Source organism: Seriola lalandi, unplaced genomic scaffold (genome assembly GCF_002814215.2).
Source record: "Seriola lalandi dorsalis isolate HSWRI2012SDOR001 ecotype SW California unplaced genomic scaffold, Sedor1 jcf7180002054544, whole genome shotgun sequence".
Classification (NCBI taxonomy): Eukaryota; Metazoa; Chordata; class Actinopteri; order Carangiformes; family Carangidae; genus Seriola; species Seriola lalandi.
In genome coordinates this window covers 1,806,490-1,831,899 of record NW_019525097.1, presented here as the reverse complement: position 1 = coordinate 1,831,899, position 25,410 = coordinate 1,806,490, and the positions used below count along the sequence as shown (strand labels likewise).

At 42.3% G+C, this 25,410-nt stretch overlaps 1 protein-coding gene across 3 annotated transcripts in view; it reads left to right on the top strand.

The window, feature by feature from the left end:
• The window catches only part of disp1 (dispatched homolog 1 (Drosophila)), a 79,870-nt gene that overhangs the window by 36,681 nt on the left and 17,779 nt on the right, over positions 1-25,410 (top strand). For 2 of the 3 annotated variants that reach the window (XM_023415001.2, XM_087176223.1), the window contains one exon: positions 17,416-18,151. In XM_023415001.2, coding sequence (XP_023270769.1) covers positions 17,457-18,151 — 695 coding nt within the window. In that variant the 5' untranslated portion in view covers positions 17,416-17,456. Of the gene's footprint in view, positions 1-11,748; positions 12,035-17,415; positions 18,152-25,410 lie in introns of those variants that run through there. The other variant, XM_023415003.2, reaches the window with a different exon arrangement.

Sequence of the window (25,410 nt, the reverse complement as noted above, 5' to 3'; positions counted from 1 at the left end):
TGCGTTAATAGGGCTGGTCCTGCTGTCTCCAACCTGCCTGTGAAAGTATTCTGTTTTATTTTCTTTCTGCTGTAAACTTCTCTCCTCTTGAGCATTTCAAGTCAAGTTTGTCCCTTACTTATCTCAATTATTTGGACCTTGTTTCTTAATAATTAAATTGTTAGCGTTACTCTCAACAGTTTATCAAACAGCATGAATAAAAGAAAAGCTGTAGATAAAGATGTTTAACAGCCTGGTTGATAGCTAAAAATCAGGTGAAATGGGAAACCGTTTCCCAGTAGCTGTTAGAAGATAATAGGCCTGTAACTCTATGTTTTAATTTGCCATTTAATCAGAAATCGAAATTAAATGAGAACCCTGGTTTCTGTAATCAGGGTACGGGAGAAAACCAGATTTCCCCAGATAGACTTCAGATAGAGAAAGTAGAAAGATTATTTTCTGGACCAATGTGCCGTTGTATTTGAAATAATTCCATCCAAAGTCAGACTAAAACTACCACTCCATTCATTCCTTTGAAAGTTGCTCACCTGGTGCATATGCTGAAAGGCTTCAGGCTGCAGGCTTCCTCATGCCTTCGCATTTTTGGACCCGTAGAGCATGTGCAGAGAAGAGTCCTTCTGCCTCTGAGTCGTTTTACAGCATGTGCATCCGAGACTTCCTGTCGGCTCCCTGCATACATGAATGGAATAAAATAATTCAATTTAATCATACAGTTCTTTTTAGACTTAACAAATCTTATTGGACTGAATGGATCTGAGAGCACAGAGAGAGTTTTGATTGTCAGCTCTAAACCTCGGCACCTTGGATGCCAGACTCATAAAGTGTTGATCACTCTGGTTTCTTATCTGCTAGTTGGTGGAAAAAGAGGAGAGATAATAAAGACACTTTGATGTTTCCAAGCACATGTTTTTATGTGATGCAGTTTCCTTTGTTCTTTCCTGTTGCTTTTCTGTGCAGTTTATCACCGTAGTTTGTTCTGTTTTCTTCTTTGTCTTATAGCTAACCCATCCTGCGGCACAGCGTCTCTGCTTTCTTTTACCTTGTTAGGTTAGATTTTGGAAAATGAAGAGAGAGAGAGAAAAGTCGAGGCAGAATTTGTGAGAGAGGCGGAGAGACGAGGCGATGAGAGAGATGTGAATGTCAGGTGTGTGTGTGTCTGTGTGTGTGTGGGCTTGTTTCACTATGTTTGTTGGGTCCAGAAAACGGGAGCCCACTATACTTTTAGGGCCCGACAGCTTTGTTGGGACCAAACTGCTGGATCCCACAAGTTTAAATGGCTGTTTGAGGGTTGAAACTTGGTTTCAGGGTTAGGGCTAGAATTAGGGTCAGGGTTAAGGGAGTGCATTATGTCAGTGACGTGTCCCCAAGAATATAGTAAAACGTGTGTGTGTGTGTGTGTGTGTGTGTGTGTGTGTGTGTGTGTGTGTGTGTGTGTGTGTGGGGAGAACAGCTGCAGAGGCCCTGGTTCCCTTCTCACTGGCGCACACCTCTCCACAGGGAGCAAGAAGGGCTCCAAGTGCCCCGAGCTTGGCTCTAACCGCCCCCAGAACCGGAGGCAACCCTCTCGCACACACACACACACACACACACACACACACACACACACACACACACACGTATACATACTCTACTTCACATGTACACATACCTCACACACTCAAGGCCTCCATTTGCTTGTTTTCTGCCTTACTTCCTCTCTGATTTAGTATTTTTGGCCCAATGTTTCATTTCAGTTCAGCTCCTTTCCACAACCTTTACTGGCATGAGGAGTATTACAGCAGCAGCCAGGAGGGATAGACTAAAGGGGCTCAGTTCAGCATAACAATAGTATATATACTGAATATATTTTATCTCTCTATCTTTTACATACACACAGACCAGCTACCTCGAGCCAGAAAAGCCTTTTAGTGAATCTATTCAGCTCCCCTCCTCCCCAGCTCTGTGCCCCCGTCAACCCCTCAGAGGGCCCTCCAAGAGCCCACTTGTCCTTCAGTGAGATGACACAGGATGAAGTCACTCCATTTGCCTTGGCACCAGCGTCTTTGTTTTAGGCACTGTGGTGATGTGCCAAGGGCTATGTTCTCACAGCAGAGTGTTCTGCCCAGTCCTCTGTGAGAGGGACAATGCCATAAAAATTAAAGTATCCTCTGTGCAGCACAACAAATTGCTGTGTAGGACAGAGCGTGCCAAACTCAACCGTGGCAGGAAACTTCCTCTTTTTTTTTTTTTTTTTTCTGTCATTCACAAAGGCGAGTTCAGCCAACTACATTTGAGCAAAATGGAATATGGCTGACAACTGATGGCTGATTATTTGTTAGTAAAATGCTGCAACTTGAGTGTAATTTACAAAACATTCAGGCAGCCTATAGCTCAATAGCAAATATGTAGAGTATCTGGAAAAGTCTTTTGTTTCCCACAAGGTTATATACTGGAGGTGAAGAATGGCCTTGATAACGTAAGAAGACATTTTTATGAAATATAATATGACATATATTAAGCTTAAGGAAAAACTGGCAGTAACATTACATTACACAGCAAAGAATAGCAATCATACGTTTGCTTCAGAGTAGCGTTCGTTACAGTGCAGGAAAACAAACAACCTGGTAATTTACCTGGTTGTAACTCCAGTTATAAGAGAATAGCAAGTTCATTAGAAAGCAGAGCATGTACAAAACAGAACCGTTGTATACCTGCACACTCAGTGGCCACTTTATCACACACTCCTGTACAATGTAATGCAATCCAATACAACAGTTCTGCCACTAAGTCGACTTTTATGATGCCTTTAATGTTCAGTCTTTTTTGACACTGTCATACAGGTGTATTCAATTATATGTTTTTGGCATTGAGGCCTAAGTTAGTGATGTGTTGTATTAGATGGCATTATACTGAGAGGTGTTCCTAATATTCTGGCCCTCTGATGTATGTGCATGAGAAGGATAAAATCAACTCCACATAATATAGTCCAATACAAAACCACTTTTAACCATGACCTTAAATAATAAGCATGTAATGGGTAATTAACAGATTTCTGACAATTATTCAGAGCTGTTGTACTGAATTGCAAAAGGGTGAATACGTTTTTGTTCTGAAATATCGAGTCAGGTTTTAGTCAGTTGCGGTGGTTGCATCTGGGGTGAATAAGACACCAACAGCCACACAACAGACAGACGGTATTAGAAATGTGTTTTGTGATATTCTTGTGGTCAGTCACAAATAACACTATGTACATTTCGAAATAAAAAACACGGCAATGGATAAGATCTGTTGATGGGAAACGGTTCCACACAGACTGGAGGAAACGAGACCGTTACGAACATCCTGTGGAGTTAAATTTTTACCTCGTACATTAAGCTCATCTGTCCACAATAAAGTTGGCGACGTGAAGCTCCTCGGAGAGCGGATGATGATTTAGATGGAGAAAGTGTTTTGAAGTGGCGTGGAAGTCAAGGAGAAGTCTCTAGACCGGCCTTGTCTGCATTCCAGCTGCTGACTGTGGTGACACTTCAGTGGCACTTCAGCTTCAGTATTTCTAGTGTGTCTGGAGTTTGTGTTTGTAGAAAGAAAGTGAGTGTGTTTTATTCCTCCTCCTCCTATCTCTCCCTTCCTCTCACCCTGACGGCCCTTTCCCATCCTTCTTCCTCTGCTTGTTCCATTAAGCTCTCCTTCGTTTCACCCTCCACTCCCTCTCCTGCACATCTTCACCTCTGTCTCAGTGTGTCTGACTGCCAGAAGGTTTATGACAGCAGGATGTGATCTCACACCTCCCTCAACATTTTCAACCACACAAAAAAAATGTCACGATTTTCTTTCTGTTTTCCTCCATGAGGCCATCTAGTCCCCCACCCTCTGAGAGACCCTCTGTGGCCCCCGGAGAAATTTGACACACGGATGCGATCTTTCAAGTTTTATCACAGTTTTTCTCCAGAGCCATGTTAGACCATTTCTTACTGTCAGACATTATGTGCTCCAGTATTCAGGCCTTTGTTTGCTGCCTGAAAAAGCCTTGAATGTTGTCTTTGTTTAAATACATTTTAATTATTCAATATTTTTCTTGCATTTACTAATGTTTTCCTACATTAGTAAGTATGTTGTCCTGCTCCTTTCTTTTTTCAAAGGTGTAGGTTTGTTTTAGTCGTGGGTGAGAGAACAGTCAGGGGTTTTTCAACCAGATAAAACATGCTATCAATAACACATTATAATCATAACATAGTATAACTGATAAATGGATTAGTTCATTGACAGAAAATTGATCAACAACAACAAATTTGATCATCTATTCATCATTTATGTGAATTATCAAGCCAAAACATTCTCTCGTTCCAAATATAAAATTAATATTTTTGGGTTTAGCATAATCAAACAAGCCATCACTTTCTAGTAAATTATGACAGGTATTTTTCACTATGATGAGTAAATTGCTGATATAATAAATATATTGATCAATAAAATATATACATATATAGATATAAATAATTGATTTATTGATTAGAATATATGTATTTATCCTGAAAGTCAAAACAAAGAAATCCACAAAACACTTGCCACTGCTCATGAAACCTAAGAGGACACTGTTTGAAAGGTTATAGCAAGTTACTCCAACGAATACACACGCGTTGGAATAAACATGTGGTCGAAATTGCACAAAAACAACCTTTGCTCTTTTTCCCAAACAGTGGGCAACACACACACACACACACACACACACACACACACACACACACACACACACACACACACACACACACAATCACAATGTGTTTGTTGAGTAGGGGCTTAGGGGGGTGTGAAGTGTAAAAAGGCTGCTGGCTGTGTGTGTGTTTGGGCAGTTCCTCAAAGGCCGTGCTCCTCCTGATGAGCAAACGCTAACTTTGGTCCCCTCAAAGAGGAACTCCACAAAAATCTGTCCACCAAATTCCTCCTAAACAGCCCTTTGTGCCCTTCGTCTTCTGTGTGTGTCTGTCAATCTGCCTCTGATCCTTCTCTCCTTCCGACTTTCCCTCTCTCCACTCTGCATAACTTCCCGGTCATCCTGTTTGTGTCCCGGATCAAACCGGGACCCTGTTCAAACAAATTAAGATCTCTTTTCTCCCTCTCTGCTATGTGGTTTGCAGACGCTCCTCGTTTGCTGGACTCTTCTTCTGCTGCTTCTGCTTCCTCTCTTCAGCTTGATAAGAACCCTGCGTTTGCATACCATCACTCTCCCTTCTTTACTTTCTCCTGTCTTGCTCTGTCCCTCCCCTCCCCACTCTCTCTCCCTCTGAAAGACAATAGAAAGAGGAGTTTTGATGGAACTGTGTCTTTTCCCAGACTAGGAAGTAGTTCAGGAACTTGAAAAAGGGGAAGAGGGAAGAGGTAGAGAGGAGGGGGAAGAAACACCGGGGTGATCCGTGTTAAAGAACGACAAAGGCCTTGTTGAGCTGTTACAAAGCCCCTGACACCATGTGAAATCCTTAGGAAAAACAGACGTAATTAGAAGGCTGAGCCTAGTTTTTAGAGCCAAAAGTGTGCATATTTTAATGTGTTAAAGCAACAGCAGTAAAACAACAGGCCTCTGTTTCTAATTTCTAAACACTGTCTTGTTCCTCTGCCAAATAATAGCAGCTGGCCAGTATGAATTCTGCATGCAATTCGAAAAACCTGATGGTACTGTTTGGGTTTGGCCTCAAAGTGAGGTCTGTTTCTTTGCAGTTTCTTTATGCCAAGAATCATAACAGAATAATCTTGGTTTTGGATTTGTGATCCTTGATTTTAAAGACAAACTTTACACGAAATGTGTTGTCCTCCATCTTGAGACCCAAGTACTACTCTGTTGTAGTGTTCCACTTCTCAGAACTAAAGCATCCTCATCAGAAACGGGTAAATTTACTAAAGACGTAGGGTCCTCTTTTTCACTAGATATCAGTAATTTGCTGCTGTAGAGTTCTTTACCAAACTTTTTGGTATGCGACCCCTTAAAACAAACCTACTGTGTCTGCTTGTGCAACCTGTGACCTCTCACTCACAGGTTCTGACCAGGTCAACCAAAGACTGATTCTTCCTTCTCTGATTGTTGCTTGAATAACTTCAGAGGCCTCACAGTTATTTGATTTTATCCAGTGGTGCACAATGAGAAAAGCAAAGATTTGAAACAAATCTGAAAAGTAAAAAAAAATCTAGTGGAGAAGAAATGTTTTTTAATTGTCTCGTGACCCTTCAGATTTACCTTGTGACCCAAGGGACCTACACCTGGTTTGAAATTGAAAGCAAACTCAGTAAAGTAAGAACTGTTTGCGAATGTCTTCAATTAATTACGTCAGCCCTTTGTTTGTCACTCCTGGTTACACTTTCTTAGTGTTGTGTTTGCAATTCAGTTTCATTGTCATTTGCACAACAGTTGTTCTTTTGAAGTAGCTGTGATCACAATAATATGTTTGTGATTCTATTGGATAAAATGGAGTAAATACTGATTGTTTTTTTTATTTATTATTAGATCATTTCTTCACTTTTCGGCTGTACCTCTACCAATGCCGTGTTTGAGTCTGGTTTAATAGTACAGTACTAAACAGCTAAGCAGCTCTGTCAGCTCAAGGCTGTTTTTAAAACTGTGAGCCGAGCGATGGAAGGGAACGGCATTTTTGCTCCGCCGTTTTAGGTTATTATCTCCAATAGTTTTGAAATCATCAGCGCATCAAAATCATTTCATCATCCGCAAATCAACAAGTATTCTTGCCTTTGGGTTTTTGCCACCTGCCAGCCAATGTGAGTCCAACATGTGCATGTGATGTCATTCGCACCTTCCAGTTGCTAACACCTTGGAGAAGAATGTCGACTGGAAGTGGAGCTAAACCCGTCTGCCAATCTCTTCTAGTCCCAGCCAACGCTTTCGCTTTTTCCTTTTTTTTTTTTTTTTTTTTTTTCACTCGCTCTCGTGTCTGTCATTTTCTTTTATCTCTGTGCTGCGCATGAAAGGAAATGATAAGAAACAGACAGATCGGTCATCTGGATACAACATGTCTCTGCACAACCACAACAACATGGTTGCTCCACTCACTTGTTCTACACGCGCCTTCAAAATCTGCCAGGAGGAAAATATCAGGCATAATCCGGTACATACGCCCTGTGTTTGTCACAGGTTGTGTGTCAACCCACAGACTGCACAGCACGTGTCATTTCACTGAGATGCAATTCTATTTTTAATCATCCGAAATCTTTATTGTACAGCTGTGTAATACAGCTGTATCGTAAACCTGAGCAGCAGAAGACGGACATGGCCACACCGTCTTACATAAGAGCGGTTCAAACCAAAATCAGTTCATTTTGATGGAGTCCCAGGAGTGAGCAGAATAAAATAAAATAAATATACTTCATGCATTAAGGGAACCTTTGACGATGCAAATATCTGACATTGACCAATTGCAAACCATCTTGACAGTGCTGACCTTTGAGAGAACGGAGAACCTGAGGGTCCAGACTGCTTGGCCCTACAGTATTATATCAGCTGTTGTGTCAGGCAAATAACATAAACTGCATTAACTTCCTGTGCGGCTAATGAGTAAGACTTAAAGTAGTCAGTACGTTGCCAGGCTTAAACATATGTCACCTCTTTTCAGAAACATGTAAACTGTCAAAATCAGTGATAAAAGAAAAGAAACACACTTTGTTCAGACCTGGACTTCAGGCCAGTCACACCATAAAGTGGCACTCCCAAATTCATCCACTGCTCTTTTGCTCTTTATGAAATATATGGTTCTAGAGGCTTTGTGGTATTGGTTAGTTAGCGAATTACAGCAAGCTAACCGCTAACATGATAATTAGCCAGGAATAAGCCAGTGGTAGTCAGTCACGATCGCTCCCTGACTTTGTGTCTGTACTGAACTGTTCACTACCCAGGAGTTTGTTTGTGCGTCATCATTCAATGAAGTATTGAAGAGGGGACAAAAACTTCTCTGAGCCTCTTATGCCTGGTTGCCAATCGTTCTGTAAGTTCACACAGTTCATTCAAAAGACGTATTTGGACAACTGATCCTGTCTCATAACTGTCTAAAAGTCCTCCATCTTTTACAGCGCAGTACGCCAACAGGAGAGTTTAGCATTGTCAAGACGACTTGATATTTGTCAACAACACAAATTCGTAAGTCAAAGTTCACCAAAGTTGAACTTGACGTGAAAGGTTTGCACTGATTTAAACCACTGATTATAGTGATTTTATTCAAATTTATTTTGCTGTGAAAGTCCTTCATTTTAAAACCTGGTCTAGACACGTGTTTAGACATGAATCAACATAGTGATTTTGACATCAGCCCAAACTCAACTACACTTTGGAACAACAGGCCCCAAATCAAACCAACCACAGGTCTTCCTAACGTTGAAGCCAAAACTTAGATCCACAATATGTCGACACACATTATCAAACGCATACACATCTTCACAAAGCTACAGATAGGCCAACAGTGGCTGCTTTATAAAGAAAGACGTACAGTAGTTTGCAAAGAAATGTCAATCCATTGCACCATCCCCTACAAGAAACTAAAACATATGCATGTGTGAGACATATGGTGCTAATTCAAGCTTTCCTTGTGCATTGTATGTGTAATAAATACAGTTTTCATCAGATTTACATTATACAGCAGAGGGGTAGAAAATAAAATTGAACTATAAATAAAGCCTCCTGTACCTAAATTTTAATGCAGGGCAACTCAAACATTAGCTCTCATTCAGGTTTCAGCCATTCCTCAGCCCCCTCGGGTCTTTCTGGGCAGACGTCAGGGAGCTCGGTACTAATCGGATGGGAGATGTCCGTCCTCACCTCCAAGGTGTTGAAGGGATAAGGTTTCCCTGTTTTCCGAATCACAGACCTACAGAAGCCACGGAGCAGCGTGATCAGCGCTGCCCGGGAGCGCCTCTTTTCTCAGTCTCTTATTCACCCAGTCAATTACGCTCACACCTTTTCCTTTTTCTCTTTGTTCATTCAGATGTCCACACACACACTCAAACACCACACAGACTTTCAAGCTCTCACTTTTTCCTTCGTTGTCTCCTCGTCTCCTTCTCTTTCTCGCTCGCCAGACAGTATCGCATGCAGGGGAAGGTGAAATGCTCAGAGGGCTTCTAGGATTACCTGCCGCCTTCCTGCATATATGTCGGAGCACATTACGATCCAGCATCTGAATGCTCTGCTATTAGATCACTGTTAATGTGCTTTTAAATCACACGACGAGTTGGGTCATGTTTAAACTTACAGGATGAAGGCTTTTGTAAAGAGTTTTTTTTTTTTTTCTTCTCATTCCGTTCTTTTGTGCAGCTGTTTGAGGTTTTATGCGCTTCTCTCTGCGTTGGGCATAGAAAGAAAACAACAATTTGCTGTTCGGGGCTGCATGTTTGCTCCATGTGCCACATTTGCTTCAGTTAACAAATCCAAAATGAGAGGGAATGATAGTTATTCTAACCCCAAAAATTTGGAATTGGGCTTGGAAAAAGGATTTAAAAGCAAGTTTGAAGACACATTAAGCATTATTTTTGACATGCCATGCCAAAGCCTTAAATTGTTTAGAAACATCTTGTCCTCCTCTGTCCTTCCCTCCCCTCTTTCTTTAACTGTTCCAACCTCCTTTTTTTTTTTTTTTTTTTGTTGTCCGCTAAACCTGTCACTTTGATGAGTTGTGTGCAATCATCCCAGAGGCCGTTGGGCTTTCACCAGGGCCTCCGTCCTTCCTGGTACAGTGCGGCCTTTGATGTGGTTCCTTCTTTAGCTCCATGCGGGCCGACCTTGGCCCCCGGCTGGCTATACCCAAACCCGGTCTCTGTAATGTTGTTTAACGCCACCTATCAACTCAGTGTTGCTCTTGGTGGAGGTAAGAAGCTGGACGCTGGTGTTAGCGCTGAAATGCCTTTGTGTTGTGATTTCAACAGACTGTCCTGAGCTTCCCGGCCGCATGACCACCATCAGTGGGCCGCTGAAGAGCTGTGTAATAATTCACGGGCAGCTCCCTCACTGCTGCACCCACAGGGAGCTGGCTCAGAGCCTCAGCAGAATGATATGAAGTATGTTTGGGAGCTGAAAACAGCGATGAGATGTTTCTAAGAGGCTGCGGTTTGTTGATTCTTGGACAGTTGTAATGATATAAATCTAGAAAAAAAACAAGGTGTATAAACATATGCTATCACAAATTAAAGTGGGAACTAACCGTAATGTCTTGTAAGATAAAAGAGAAGCACAATTCAACACAATGAACACAACACAACTTATTAGGACAGGGTTATTATTATTAGAGACTACTACAAAGAACTAAATGGCCTGGGCTTTGACTGGCCTCGGGGGCCAGCTGTGAATTAGTACCTCACTACTGCAGATGATTACAGCTTGCTATATGAACTGTGTCCTAATCCTGGTGGACAGCTGAAATTAAAGCCAGGTACGGCCCTCTGCCTTCCCAGCATTCCCTGTGATAAACCTCCTCCCCTGCTGAGAAGAATCAGTTGTTTGTGAGCAGAATGTGTTTCCAGAAGAGTCTCCAGTCTGTAAAGATGAGGTATTTCTTTTAGCAAATCAGGCACCACTGATGAGTGTGAGATTACAATGAATTTGATTCCTGCTTTGTTCCCAGCCCAAGCTTGGAACTTGTGTGTGATAAACTAAATAAAATCAGGCACATTTCCTGGTTTTGCAGACATTATATGTGCCATGTAGACTTAGTTACATAAATTATATCCCTTTATAATCCCTTTACTAAAGACATAAGCTCTGAGCTAAACACTATAGCACGACAAGAAAACAAAGGAGCTGGTCAAAATTTTTAACAGATGCCTTTATTTTATTTTTTTGTCTATGTCCTGAAATGCTTTTAAAAATGGCATAATTGTTGAAGAAAATATCACACGTGTTAATGTGAGTCCTCATACCTGGGTAAGTGAGGTATAAACTCTAAAATGAAAATATTAAATTGAGGATGTATTGACTCGGACAGTTCCACCCTCTCTGAGGTTTGAATGAAACCACAGGGCTTTTGTTGCTTTGGGTGGGGATGGAGAGAGGAAAGAGAGCATTTAAAAGTAGTTATTAAACTAAACCCAGAGGAGCAGCCAACACATCTGAACAGTAATCTATAATTTAAGTAAACCAATGTGTGAAGAACGGGTGCGGCCATATTAAGGAATTATGTGGTAGAATTTCAGATAATTAAAGGCAGTTTGCTGTCTCTGTAAGTAGGGATGTTGAAAGCCCTATACTGTGGTCATTTCATTTATATTAATATACCTACCTACTCTGTTTGTTATTGTTATGACTCCATATTTTAGTGTTTGATAAGAACTAGTTAAAGTACCCTGAATTATTCAGGTAAAATACAGTTTTAAAGTTGTACTGACCAGCATTTCCTGTTTGTTTCCCCTCTAAACTTGCATATCTGTATGTGATGTTTTGGAAATATGAATATCTTTCCTTTTCCACACATCTTATATTAGTAGTGCACTGATAGCTGTGAATGTTTTCCTTCATGTAGCCTAGTTATCTTTGTATATTCTTGCTTTTTAATAGTTATTAGTCCACTATCTTCCTCCATTTTTTTATTTTTTATTAAAGTTTTGTAAGCGGTGTGATAATGCGCGGGAGAGGTACCTTGGCGCGTGCCAGCGTTGTGGCAGTGAGCGGGTTAAAGCTGACAGTGTGACCGTCCTATCAGTGCTCCTCGGTGCAGTCCCAGCCCACCGCCTCCTGCCTCCGTCCCTCCACAGAGAGAGAGAGAGAGAGAGAGAGAGAGAGAGAGAGGCGCGTGTGTGTGTGTGTGTGTGTGTGTGTGTGTGTGTGTGTGTGTGTGTGTGTGTATAGCTGTTTGTCATCCCGGCAGGACACACTCCATGAGAAACAGCCCGCTCTCCCTCAGTACTTGTTGCTGCCTTGTCGGGGTGTATTGTGTCGGTCGAGCAGCCTCGCGGATATCGGAACTGAACCCGGCGGAGTCTCGGTTTGTTTTATCCTCGGTGCTGAACGAAGCGCCGCGTGCTGCAGAACCCACCGGCGATAACAAGCGCAAAGCACCGGGAGACGCAAAACACGGTAGGATAGTGTGAACACTGGCTCTTCTTCAGACTGTAGTTGTCTGCTGTGTGTGTGTGTGTGTGTGTGTGTGTTTGTGTGTGTGTGTGTGTGTGTGTGTATGTAGTTTCTCTGGACTCCTGGAGAAAACCAGAAAGTCGGTTTTGCGTCAGGCGCGCGGTGCGGCTTCATGAGTTCAGGAGCTGTAAGAACATCAAGATCTTGAGAGTTCAATGCATCTCCGGTGCTGAGCGTTAGTGAGTCTGTCCAAGATGTTAGGATGTCAGAATCTCTTTTTCCTGTTACCGTTTTCTTCACAGAGCTGATGTTCCTACACTAAAAGTAGCGGAATTATTGTTTTCATTGTAAATGAGTAGATTGATTTAAAAAAAAAAAAAAAAAAAAAAAAAATAGAAAAACTTAATCCTAAAAAAGTATTAATTCACATTTTTTTCTCCTCAAAAGATTATTAATGAGCTTGTTTGTGCTCGTTTGTCCTTATCACCCTTGTCCCATTGAATAAACCAACCCTACTATAACTTAGTTCAGCATGACAGTTACCATGATGTCTTACTATCATCAACATTTATGTCAGCCCTTCAGAAGAAGCTAAACTAAATGCAAGTGAATTTAAATTATTTATCTTATGTTTTCACTGTTTTGCCTACAGCCTGAATGACGCTGATGTAAATACTGGGCTTTACCTTTTCTGGGAAGATGTTCTACATTAACGTTTTATAGTAAATTAAAGTAGACTTTTAACATGTTTAAGCGCATTTGCAGCATCTTATCTACATTCAAGATATTTTAACATAGTTATAAGACATAAACGAATTCATCTTATTCTCGCTTTCTAATCCAGATGTCAACCCAATGAGTGTATTGGACGTGTGGGTTGATGGAATGATAGATACGGCATGTTATCTCAGTGTGTTCACCTAATTTACCTTGAGACTCAGCGCTGTAGCCTTGAGCCAGCACCATCAAATCGGTATGTTTAACAGCCCAGCTGTGAAAAAAAGTGCCCCGAGGAGGTCAAATATGTCCAATATCTCTCCTGACAACCAGAAACATTTCAGAGGGTTTGTGTCCTAAAGCCACGTCAAGCGTACACGCCCCTCGCAGGGGGCGACTGCCTGTTGTTGTTGATGTTATTATTATTAGAAGCAATGTGGTTATTAACCATCTCTTGACTGATTCCTGGTAATTGCTGCCTATTAGTTTTAATTAAAGGGATGCATGATGCCTTGCCTTGTGTTGCGTAGCTGCCTGTCGCCTGAGGTCTCGCCATCTCGCTCACACCCCGTAATCAAAAACTTCACTTGAAAGACGGCAGAAGAAGCGCTTCGTCATCACCTGCGTTACACCAAACCACTTGCCCTGGGAATCATTATACATGTTGGTCTCTGATCCACTTTCTTGGTTATTTAAGGGTTTGCACTTAATAATTCCCGTGACCAAGGACTTGTGGTGGGGTTTAAAGGGGAATAAGTGCAGCTTCATCCCTTTGAAGCTGCAGGTTTTGTATTGGAAATGACACATTGGCACATTTGGAAGTCTAGACAGTTTCACCTGTTGGATTAATTGATGATAAAAGATTCAGTGACACTATATTTCATGCTCCGCTTTTCAAAGCATTCAAAGTCAGTTAGAAAGATGGTACGTTTAGTCAACCAGAAACTAAATGAAAGTTTTATTATTATTGTTTGAAAGGACAGCGATCCAGATGTAATTCATGAGACAAGTGAAAGGATGAAGTAAAAATATTCAAAGAAGGAAATCTTAATTCTACTACTTAACACTTCTTGGTTGCAAGCATTACCCACTTCTTTTCTTTTACAGTTAGTTTCTACCACCAGGCTACTCTCGCCACAGAGCTCATGTCCTTGAATTCAGTTATTCTGGCTTTTTCTTAATCAAGACAAATTTCCTTGGTAAATCGATGGAACAGCGGAGGCATTTCTGAGCCTCAGTTCCAGTTGTTCACGGTGCAGCTTCGTCCAGCTGTCAGCTTTTATTTTGAAGAGAGACACAAGACCCTGCTTGTGTCCGCACAGACACTACCCTAGATGTCTCACCTGCCTGTCAGCGCTCTGCATTGGTGTGCACACACACACACACACACACACACACACACACACACACACACACACACACACACACACACACAGTGTTGAGGCTGAATTCCTTTACATCCAAACAACAGAAAGACACACACATTAACTCTACACTGTAGTACCGAACCCCATTCTCTATATACCACTTTTTTTCTTACTTAATCTCCATTAAACTCTCCTGTTTCCATCCAGCCTTTTTAAGTCATTACAGGCTCTTGACAGCTGTGGGAGCCAGACTAATGACTTCATCTGGATTTCCCTCAGCACTCTGCTATTCTGAGCTCTCCAGGCTCCGGAGTTATTCTTCCTCTCCTCCCCTTTTCTCAACCCCATCCTCCCAGCCACCCCTGACCCGACAGGGGCTGTCATGCTCATGTTTCACCGCTCACTCATGTGGAGGTGTCACAGAGCGCATTGGTCGCATACGCCGCATGTCTTTCGCTCGGGGTCGGATGGGAAAAACAGGCCGCTGTGATGTATCGCTTGGCGCCCGAGTGCAAGCACATCCTTTTTTTTTTTTTTTTTTTTTTTGCGGCGAAATATTTTTCGGGGGTCATGTTGTGTGTGAAATGAAAACCTGTGAGTGTGTGTAGGTTTCTCGGAAGGGTAAAGTAAGGAGCTGAAGTAGTTAAACTGAAGGTGCTTATGTTACTTTTAGAATTAGAATGTAAGTCAATTAAATCTATATATAAGAATTTAATGTTCAAACAGATTTACAAATAAGAGGCGTGGCATCTAAATCATTTTTGATGTGGCTTCAGTGACGACGACTTTGAGTGGGCGTCGTGGCGGCACAAAGGAATCATATTCCACGGGATATGGGTGCAAAGGACTACAGTAATCAGTTTAGGTCTGCAGCATCTGAAACATTTTCCACGTCATCGGCCTCCAGTTCAGGGTTTAATCTCCTGATGGCATCACTGATAGTTGAGTCGTGGCTCTGGCTTCATGCATCAAAAGTGAGTTATTCACAATACACCCTGAGGAAAACTAAAAAAAAAAATATGCGATGTTTAGAAGTTCCGCACTGTGGAAATAGAGATGCAACAATCTGTGAGTGAGTTGATCAACTAATTTGGGTTTTGTGCTGTTGGTCGGACTGAACAAGGCATTTGAAGACGTTTTCTTTCACTCATAATTTGTGATGTGCATTTTCAGTATTTTTTTTATATATATGTTTATATTTATCGACTAAAGGTGATTTATTTATCCATTTATTAATCAGAAAAATAAAGAACACGTTAATGAAAGTAGTCATTAGGTGCAGCCCATTCTGATAACATTTTATTTGTCTCATTTTAAGAGGAAGTGCGTCTCTGTCTGTCCCTCACCTGTCCGGACCTTTCCTCTGTTGGTAGCCAAGACTTCGTCGTCCGTCCTCTGTGGTTGGACGGTGGCCACCGCGTCTCTATCTGACTCTGCGACAGGAAAGAGATACTCTGCCAATTTATATTCTTGGTTTTGGGGCAGATGGAAATTAAGTTTTGGTTTGGTCCAATGTTCCAGATAAGCATCATAATTTAATACTTTTGGTTTACGCTGATCAGTGGTTGGAAATAAGTGCAGGAACAGTGTTGGGTGTTATTCCGAGCACTAACTAACTTTTGAAGCGATTTCACTGTCACAGACAAATTTCCAAAGTTTTTAGTCTCGGCGTAGTGACGTACAATGACGCTTTCTCCTGCATTAAACAGGAAGCAGCAAGCGCGTTGAGTTGAGCATGGAAGCACTCACTCACTCACTCACTCACTCACTCACTCACTCACTCACTCACTCACTCACTCACTCACTCACTCACTCACAGGCTTCTCTCCTCTGTGGATCTGTAGTTCGGGCTCTGTTCCAACACCTCGACCCTGCGTTACCTGTGAAACACAACTCAGCTGCTTTTGAAGTGCATCAAGCGTATCACAACACAAAGCTGCTTCTCTCTCTCGCTCTCTCTCTCTCTCTCTCTCTCTCTCTCTCTCTCTCTCCGTCTCTCTCCCTTTGCTAAAACAGCCCACAGAATCTCATTTTCACATTGCGGTCTGCTGTGAGTATTTTGTAATTTAAGCCCGGAGCATCGGGGCTGAAACTGTAGCATAACGTGAACCTTCTGTTTTTTCTCACCCTGGAACCGTTTGTTTGGCCTCCTCATGCAGGAGCGTCCCCTGCTTTGTAATCTATATGAACACTGCCAGTTCATGCTGGGTCTTATTCATGCTCTGTAAATCACACTGATCTGAAATGGCCCCTATTTGACTGTTGTGGCTCCAATGAGAAGACAGAAAATTAGTTCAGCCAAATATTTCAGCGGTGAATCAGTTAGTCATCAAAAAACATCTTCCTATCACTGATTTTCATTTAACCTTTAGTAGATATGTACCAGAAAATTACAATTAAATGCAGATGAGAAAAGAAGTAAGAGTTAAAGTTAAAGTAACTTCATCTTCTCTAGACTCAGTTACAAAGAAAACATGTGAGTCTTGTTGATGCATCTGTGAGGTTCGGTTGGTAAAGTTTTTTTTTTTTGCACTCTTGGCTTTCATTAAGTGTTTGTCAGTTTAGTGCCAAACTGGACATCGCACATCAAATATTAAACTCTGATTTATGTGTTGACAAATCAAAGTTAAGAAGGCGACCTTTATAAAAATGTTTTTTGCATCTGTAATGGGATTAATGTGTTTCCCAGTTATTTCTGCTGAGTGTACGTTTATGCTGAAACACAGTAATTTTTCTGAGACAGTCTCTGTCCTCCTCGCTCACTTGGCGCCTCTCATTCTGAGCGGAAAAAAAGCTCTCCTGCTCAGTTTCTGAGGCCGGGCTGTTTTGGGTTTTTAAAAGATTGTGCAGACTTACGAAAAAATGCAGAACCCTGTTGTTTTAGATGAAATCTCTGTTGTTTATTTTACGTAGATACCAAGATGAACACAACACACATGTGCACAGCATCTAACCAGTGTTTCATCCGGGTATAGACCACTCATCATCTCTCAGTGCCCTGTCCAACTCATCTCCACCTACCTCCACCAAAACCCACCTACCAATGCTTCCAGAGCCCATTCTTTTATACACTATATGTCATGTGTAATACATTATACGATAGAAGAGTCACTTCTGGAAAAAGAAAGGACTTTTAAGAAGCAGCTGTCATTGATTTATGATGAATGTACCCCACTTCACAGGTCACACCCTTCCTGTAGCATCATGCTCTGGTAACCTCCTTGGATTAATTGTGTTGCTGACAGTCAAACAGAGCCTAACCTTGTTTCTCTTTTCCTCTGTTTTCTTCTTCTCTCCCAGAGGAGTGACAGTGTCCCTGCCAGGCCTGCTGGGAGAGGACCATGGCCCTGAGCGATGTGAGCGGCGACCCTGTGGCCCTCAGTAACGGAGGGCACCATCCTCTCACTGCCAATGGAAATGCCCCCTCAAACACCAGTACACCAGTCAGCAACAGCCAGGACCCTCTCGCAGCCGCCTGTAGTAGTGACGGCCTCACAGCAAACGGAGATGAGGATGTTACAGTTAAGGATGGAGTGTCTAAAGTGCAGCAGAAGCAGCAGAGATCACTTGCTGTCCAGAGAGCAAACAGGCCGAGCCAAAACGGCGGGGTGGTCAAACAGAACGGCTCCCTGAGGAACCTTCCCCCGTCCTCCGCTTCCTCGTCCTCCCCAGCTGTCACAGACTCCCAGCGGCTGGCCAAACGCCACCTTCCCTCCACCCTTTCCCCGTCCTCTTCATCTCCTCCTCTCCAGCCCCCGCCTCTCTGCTGCCAGCACTGTCACTTCCACTCCACCCTCTGCTGCCCCTGTGGACAGCAGGACTGCCCGCTCTTTCAGAATCCAGGCACAGGCCCAGGGCCGGGCTCGCTTCCCCACCCTGGGACCGCTTCATCCTGCCCCTGCTGCCTCTCTGCCTGCACATACTCTCACCCCCACCCTCATCCTCCTCACTCATCCTCCCCTCTCTGTCTCCATCACCACCATCACCAGCGCTGGCAGGAGCACCTCCAGAGTCACACGCATGCTGCTGGACTCAGGTACGGGGAAGGAGGGGTCTTTGAGATGCTGATGTTTTCTTTTAATAGATTATAACTCGCCTTCCTGTAGCATTGTCATAGCTCACTGTTCAACTAATGTGTGGATGTATGTGCACTAACTGCTAACATATCCCCGGTTTGGGCACCGAAGGGTCTCTCACAGCCCTCCAGGCCCCCTGTGCCCCCTCCCTGTGACCCCCATACCTGACAACATGTCACATCCGTGTTAAGGGATCATGTTAGGCCCGGACTGCAGGAGAGGTGGTCACGGCTTTTAGAAGACGATATTTTGAAGCAAAGCAGGTTTATTTTTCCCAAATAGGGGCCTGACACATAATATGATGGGGTTACTGGGGTTACACCACCATGTTGGAGGAGTGACAGCGAGTGATTGATGTAACACAATAGTAATAATAACACTCATATACAGGTTTAAGACTTGACTTAGTCATTTTAGTTATTTCAGGTAAACTTTTGTCTTTGCTGTTCAGAACGCCTCATATCAAGCACGTGTTTTTAAAATGGAAGCAGGAATTTTTTTTTAACAAAATAAGTCAAACTTCCCAAATAGAATCACTTGAATGGATCTAGAGTTGAAGCAATTTGTTGATTAATCAATTACTTTATTGACAGAATTAATCTACAATGGTTTTGATTAATGATTAAGTCATTTTTTTAAGCAAAAATTGATTCTCAAATGTAAAAAATTAGGTGCTTGTGCACAAAGCAGCTATAAAAAACTACGTAACTTAGTTAAAACAGTGAAAAATGATTTAAATCACAAACTATTTGATCAAAGTATAAGCAAAATAAGAATTTGACCAGGCGTTTACATCTGCTTTTCCTTTCTCACTCTTGATACGATGCCACACACACATCGACACCCAACCTTAACCCATACTCTTCCACTCGCAGCACACAAGCAACTGATTATCACCAAACATGTTTCCAGAATCAAGCAAACCAAGAACTTGAGTGTGGCTGAAAACAGAAGCCACAATGAGCCACTGAGTCTTTTCAAGAGGAAAGATACTGTTACAAACTTTTATACATTTCTTCAGAATGTGTGTTGTGTCTTTAGCTGTTCCTCTTAACCGTTTATAGTCTCCTATTTAAATGAAGTTGAATTTCTCACAGGCTCCTGGAAACATGTACCGCCCCCACACTGTACGTGGAGATCAGTGACATACTATAGCTCAGGTTTTGACCCAGAGTCGACTTCCTTATTCGACTGTGACGCTGGTGTTTAAAAGTCGGTCCACATGCAAACACTGCTGCTTATTTGTGAACTGATATTTTTCAGCATTTGGTACAAGACCCTCTCGGCTGTTGGGAGACAAACAACCAAAGCAAAGTTTATCCATGACATGAGAGAGGAACAAGTTTTTCTTAAAATTAAATCAAACCTGCATGCAATCACACACACACACACACACACACACACACGTATATATATATATGTACACATGTGGCGACCATGCCTCCTCCAGTCGAAACAGAATGTCAGCATTGAACTCATTTGTTGGCAAACTCCTCTTTCTTTCCTCCAGTGATCCATATTTAGTGAGTTTCCCTTTTTACTCCAAAACCACAGGCCTTCCACCGCATTTGAAACTGCAACCATTTAATGCCTTGCATAATCATTTGCATAATCCCGTATTTACCATCTCCACGGAGAAGGGGGAGGCAGGAGGTGAAAACTTTGCAGAAATAATTATTTACTCATGTCAGCTCCTTTTTATGGCAACAGCTCGTTGTGGGGAGTCTGATTTGCATGAAACTTTATTTCTTCTTCTTCTTCTTCTTACTTACTCCTTCGACGTGGAATTTTCCTCAGTCAAATTAAGTCGGATCTCCCCTCGTAACTTTCATTAGAAAGACGGGCGTTGTGGGTGGCGTTGAAAGATGAGGTTTGTGTAGCCACAGCGGGTATGTACACCAAACTCTGGGTGGGCAGAGAGAGGCAAAAACAGGATTGTGTTGCAGGCATTTACATGCATTCACTGGCATCTGCTTTTTCTTTTTTTTTTTTTCTCCTCTTCATGCCCTTTACTACTTTCTTTTTTCTCTTTTTCTCAGTTTTTTCTCTATTAACACTCATTCTGTCTTCATTTCCCTCTCTCTCTCTCTCAGTCCGTCCCTCCCTCCTCCGTCTCTTGTTCCACATCAGAATGGAGAGCAGATGTGGCGTGGGACGTATGTGTCTCCAGCGTCGAGCTGCTCTCTTATTTACCAAAACAGGTCCCTCTTGTTCAGCGATGACAGGTTTGAATTACAGGGCCTGGGTTCGCTCCAAGACTCCATCTCCAACCCCCGACCCCCCTTTCCTGTACAGTGGTGTGTGTGTGTGAGTGTGTGTGTGTGTGTGTGTCAGATGGTGAGATTAGACGTAGGAAACAATATACCTGCCTCTGTTGTGTAGTTCTGCCCTGAACCCAGACGTTAACAAAAAATTTCAGACCTCGTCTCGTCTTTAGTTCTCCACCCCTGAACTGAGGGCTGCTTGAGTTTGGTAGTTAAATATACCTTGGACTCACACACGCACACATGCACACACACACACACACACACACACACACACACACACACACACACACACACACACTCACACTCTTACACGTGGACATAAACCATCGTATATATTCCTAATACCCTCGATAATTTGAGGGTGTGGAGTCAGACAAGATGGTGTCAGATATCGGCTTGATCTGCCTCAGGGCTGTGATCTGCCAGATTAGCTGAGGGATTACATCTGTGATCACACACACACACACACACACACACACACACACACACACACACACACACACACTGATAAGATGTAACATTAGCTCTTCGGGGAGACTTTTTTATGCGTTTCACAACAGGGGGATTTTTATGCCTCTGTTCTCAGCTTCACAAAACATTAATCCATTTACTGAGATTAGCTCAGACTTTTGTTTCCTAACTTTTCTATTTTGAGAACGATCAAAAGCCTTCGGGTTATGGAGAGTCGGTGAGGCACAACTCAGCACTTTCTGTAGGACGGCAAAAAGAAACCAAAAAAAAAAAAAAAAAACGGATTCAGCCGTCCATCATATATCTGTCTCTTTTTTTCTCACTGGGTCTGTTTAAAGCATTAGGAACTTGTCTGTGTCTCTGCTGTAAGATTATCTCTCACAGCCATTTCATGTGTATTATTTAAGATTGGAAGGAAGCGGAGTGTCCTTGGGATGTCAGCTGTTTGGCCCGGGTTGCTTCAGTGTGTGCCAGCAAGGTTTAAAGGCCTCAGGTGAAAGCCTTTAAGCCCGGGGTGGAAGTGTGGAAATGCCTGGACCCTGTTCCCCCCTGTGCTGCGGCTGCTCCATTGAGACGTCTTGATTCAGACCTTTTGGAAGACAACCAAAGCCCCAAGCATACAATCCAGAAGTGTTAATCTGGAGTTAAGCATGCACACTTAGACCGGGGCTACAGTTTCAGGACTGTACTTGGGGATTCAAGTGCACACTCACGGTAGATGAGAACTGTGTCAGGAAGGAAATAACCGTAACAGATTATGTGGAGCTTCGGGGCCGGTGAGCTTCAGCTAACCTGCTTCTACCTGCACCGATGCCCCCGCAACAGCCACCAAACAGCTCACTGCCACTCAACCATCCGGGGTCACGCCGAGTATTTAACCTCACTCTCTGCTCTCCCGGGGCTAAATGTTTCTGCCCTCTTCACCGATGCCTCTCGCAGCAGCTCTAGTTGTTTATGGCAACCGCAATCTTGGTTTATATTCACGTCTTGTCAGATAGCAAGAATTCCTGCATCTCACTCCCTCCGACGCCGTCTCAGGAAAAGGTCAGCTTTTATTATCTTGAGCGAGTGAGTATTTCGTAGTATTTGCAGGCGGCAGGTGGTTTGGTTGCTATGACACACGGGAGAAACTGTATGAAAACATGACAACTGCAAAGTGCCGAGCAGTTCATCATGTGTAATTTAGCAACTTTTTATCAGTTGGATGTGGCCGAACATTTTTTGGTGGGCCACGTGTGTCTGCACTTTGTTGACCCGCCTGATTTATTTCTTTGCTTTCTTTCTGCCAAAATCTCAATCTCCAGATTTTTCTTCGTGCCTTACGTTCTTTCTTTTTCTTCTTCTTGTGTCCTTCGGTCTCTTGCTCTTTGTGAGACAGTTGCGAGGCTCAACCAGTGAAGGGTGTATCTGAAAGCGATCTGTGTGCTCAGTATTTAAGGGTGTCAGCTTGACAAGGCTTTGCACATTATCAAGAATAACAACTGTTTGCAAGGCCTGTGGAGCGGGTGTATCGCCTGGGCTCTCAATCGTCCGGACCAAATAAGGCCTTCTGGTGCATTTTATGTTGCTTCTCTATGGAACAACATTTCTGTTGTGGATCTGTGTGAGAACTGTGGGTCAGGCTTTATCCCCCCTGGCTTTGAAATCTTCAGGTTAATGAAAGAGGTTGGTTTTATTTTCCTAAAACAAGAGAAAAATGTCCTTGTACAAATAATGTTATTTTACAATAATCTATTAGAATGAAGTTTTTTTTAATATTTATTTATTATTAAGTGCAGCAGTTTCTTGTCGGGAAATATCGTGATGTTGGATTATATTATTATCAGCCGAGGCCTAACAGTCACAGTAACTGCTTTGGGAGCTGCAGGAATTACAGTAGCTTTTAAACATGAATGTAAGTCTTAATGATCTTATGGTACACCACATATTTTACTCTCCCAAACAGAGAATGAAAAAAGAGAGTGAGTGTGGGCTGCTTACAGCTGCTTATTATGACAGATCAACAGACAAACCCGCAGGTTTAGTGAAGGGCAACACTGTGAGTGTGGAGTCTTTTACACACACACACACACACACACACACAAACACAAACGCATACACACACACACACACACACACACACACACACACACGCACTTTCACGTCTTTTTTGAATCCCCTCAGACTGTGAAAGTTCGCTGTGTCGAGCGGGGTTTTCACTTCATGCATACCTCTACACAGGACCAACAGAAGCAGGGCAAATAGAGGCCCCCCCCCCCCCCCCAGGGAACCGTTCATCATCTGCTTTGACAGGTGAAAAGACTTTTACACTAATATTTTAGGCATTTAGCTGAGTTTCTGCTTCAGAGAAAATAATAATGAGCGCAGCAGCAAAACTAAGCTCCAATTTGTCAATCACTGCAGAAAGATCACAGAACAGAGTGAATTACAAGAAAAACAGGCATTTTATTTTGATTCTGTTGATAAAAATACGATCATGTTGGAGTACAGGAAAAGTATATGGGGCGCAGGAGGTGATGGGGGGGTTACCTCTCTTAGAGAGACACCTCTGCTGGTTGTAAAACAGTGATGATATGTGACCCTGAGGCCCCTTTACCTTCACAGTTAATTTGTAAGGAGAGAAACTAGCAATCTGGGTCTGGTAAAAGCCTGTAGGCTTCCTTTATTCTGCTGTTTCTAGCCTTTCTAAACACAGCAAATAATATCCCATGTTTCATGTTGTCAAACTCAACTGAAATGAGGAGATTGCATTTGAAGAGTGTGTTTGTCTCTATGTATTTGTGCATGTATGTTTGTATGTATGTTGTGGCTCCTGGCTGGGGCTTGTATGAAGACTGTGATGGATAGGAGAGATTTACTGACATCCTGTGTCTAATCCCGTCTGTACTGCAGCAGGACACATTCACACTCACAAGGTTAGCCCGGGATAAAAAACACTTTCAGTCCAAAACTAAGATATACAGTACATGCGTGACTTGGAGGAATTTTTCAGAAACAGTATAATGGTGTGGTTGTTTTCCCTTTGTAGATTTAAACACCATTTCAGATTTATATTTTGATTATTATGATTTTAACATACACTGTTTACTGATTTTAATCCTGACCACAGTGGCTTCAGAAAGTATTCAGACCTCTCCTGTACTCCACTCAGTGGTACGGTGTAGTTCCTGGGCACGAAGCAAAGCCCGTAAAGATAGCCGTCCCAGATCAAAGGCCCATGCTGTCCCATAAAGCTGGATCAAAGCCTGAAGTGAGCACAGCGTTGTCATAACTTCTTATAAGCTGGCTGAGCAGCTAGCCAGGCCTCAGCTGGATAAAGATGGCTTGATGCTGCTGGCTGGTTAAGATTACTATCACACTTCTACATGTGTCCAGACTGTGGCAAAAATGTATTTGGGTTTGTAGGACTTAATTTTCTTTCATGGTTCAATCAATTACAGAACCAGAGTTATTTAGTTAGATAACATTGCATTACAAGTCTTGCAAGTGTTCGGCTCTGCCTTTAAGAGACGTGAGACTCGGTGCATTTCCCATAAACAGGAGCTGTTTGTCGTTGCGGCGTCGGCAGGCGGACAGATAAAACGAGCAGCGGCTTTTTGAAAATAAATAAATAAATAAAAAATAAAAAAAGTGGCCGTGTGCGAACAAGCCTTTCCTCTTCTTCCAAATGAACTATCAAAACAAAAACATCGTCACCACTCACCAAAATATCCCAACCAGCTCTACCACATGTAAATCAATTAGTGAGTGCAACAGCAGGAGCAGTCGGTCAGTGAATTACTGGTTCTCAAAATGCTGGAGCGGGAATCCCCAGATCCAGTGTAAAACTGCTTTTTAATTTACTATTTATTATTATTTATTCATCAAGAGATATAATAAAGCCATTAGTTTATTTTGCTGTTGTATTAATATATAATATACAATATAACTATGCTGCTGGAAACAGACTAAATAGTATACATACAATTGTGCTCATTAATGAAAGAAAAGATTAAGACTGTTTAAACAAAACTGAAATTTGATTTTTTTTTTTTTTTAAATCTATTGGTTGACTAAATAATAAATATATACATAATGTTGGATACAAACCATGTACGTTAAAACATTTTCTCTACAGCTGAGTGTCAGTAACCTGAGCCAAAATTAATTATTGGTCCTTGGATTTCCTTTGCTACTGATTACAGTACAGTTTTTATTAGCAATTAATCTGTTAATTATATGTTTGATTAATCGTTTAGTCAATAAAATGTCAGAAAAAAGTAAAAAAATGCTCATCACAGCTTCCTGTAGTCCAAGTTCACGTGTTGAAAATTTCCACCTGTGGGACCCTTTGGCCTTGGTAGCACTACTTTAGGTGTGTTTAGGTCCGTCCTGGACTCCTCAGTCACACAACCTTGACAAATTATACAGTGTTTGAAAAATGATTCTATCTGTGCAAAGGGTTTTAGCATTCCCAGATCACTGCAACAGCTGTTGACACA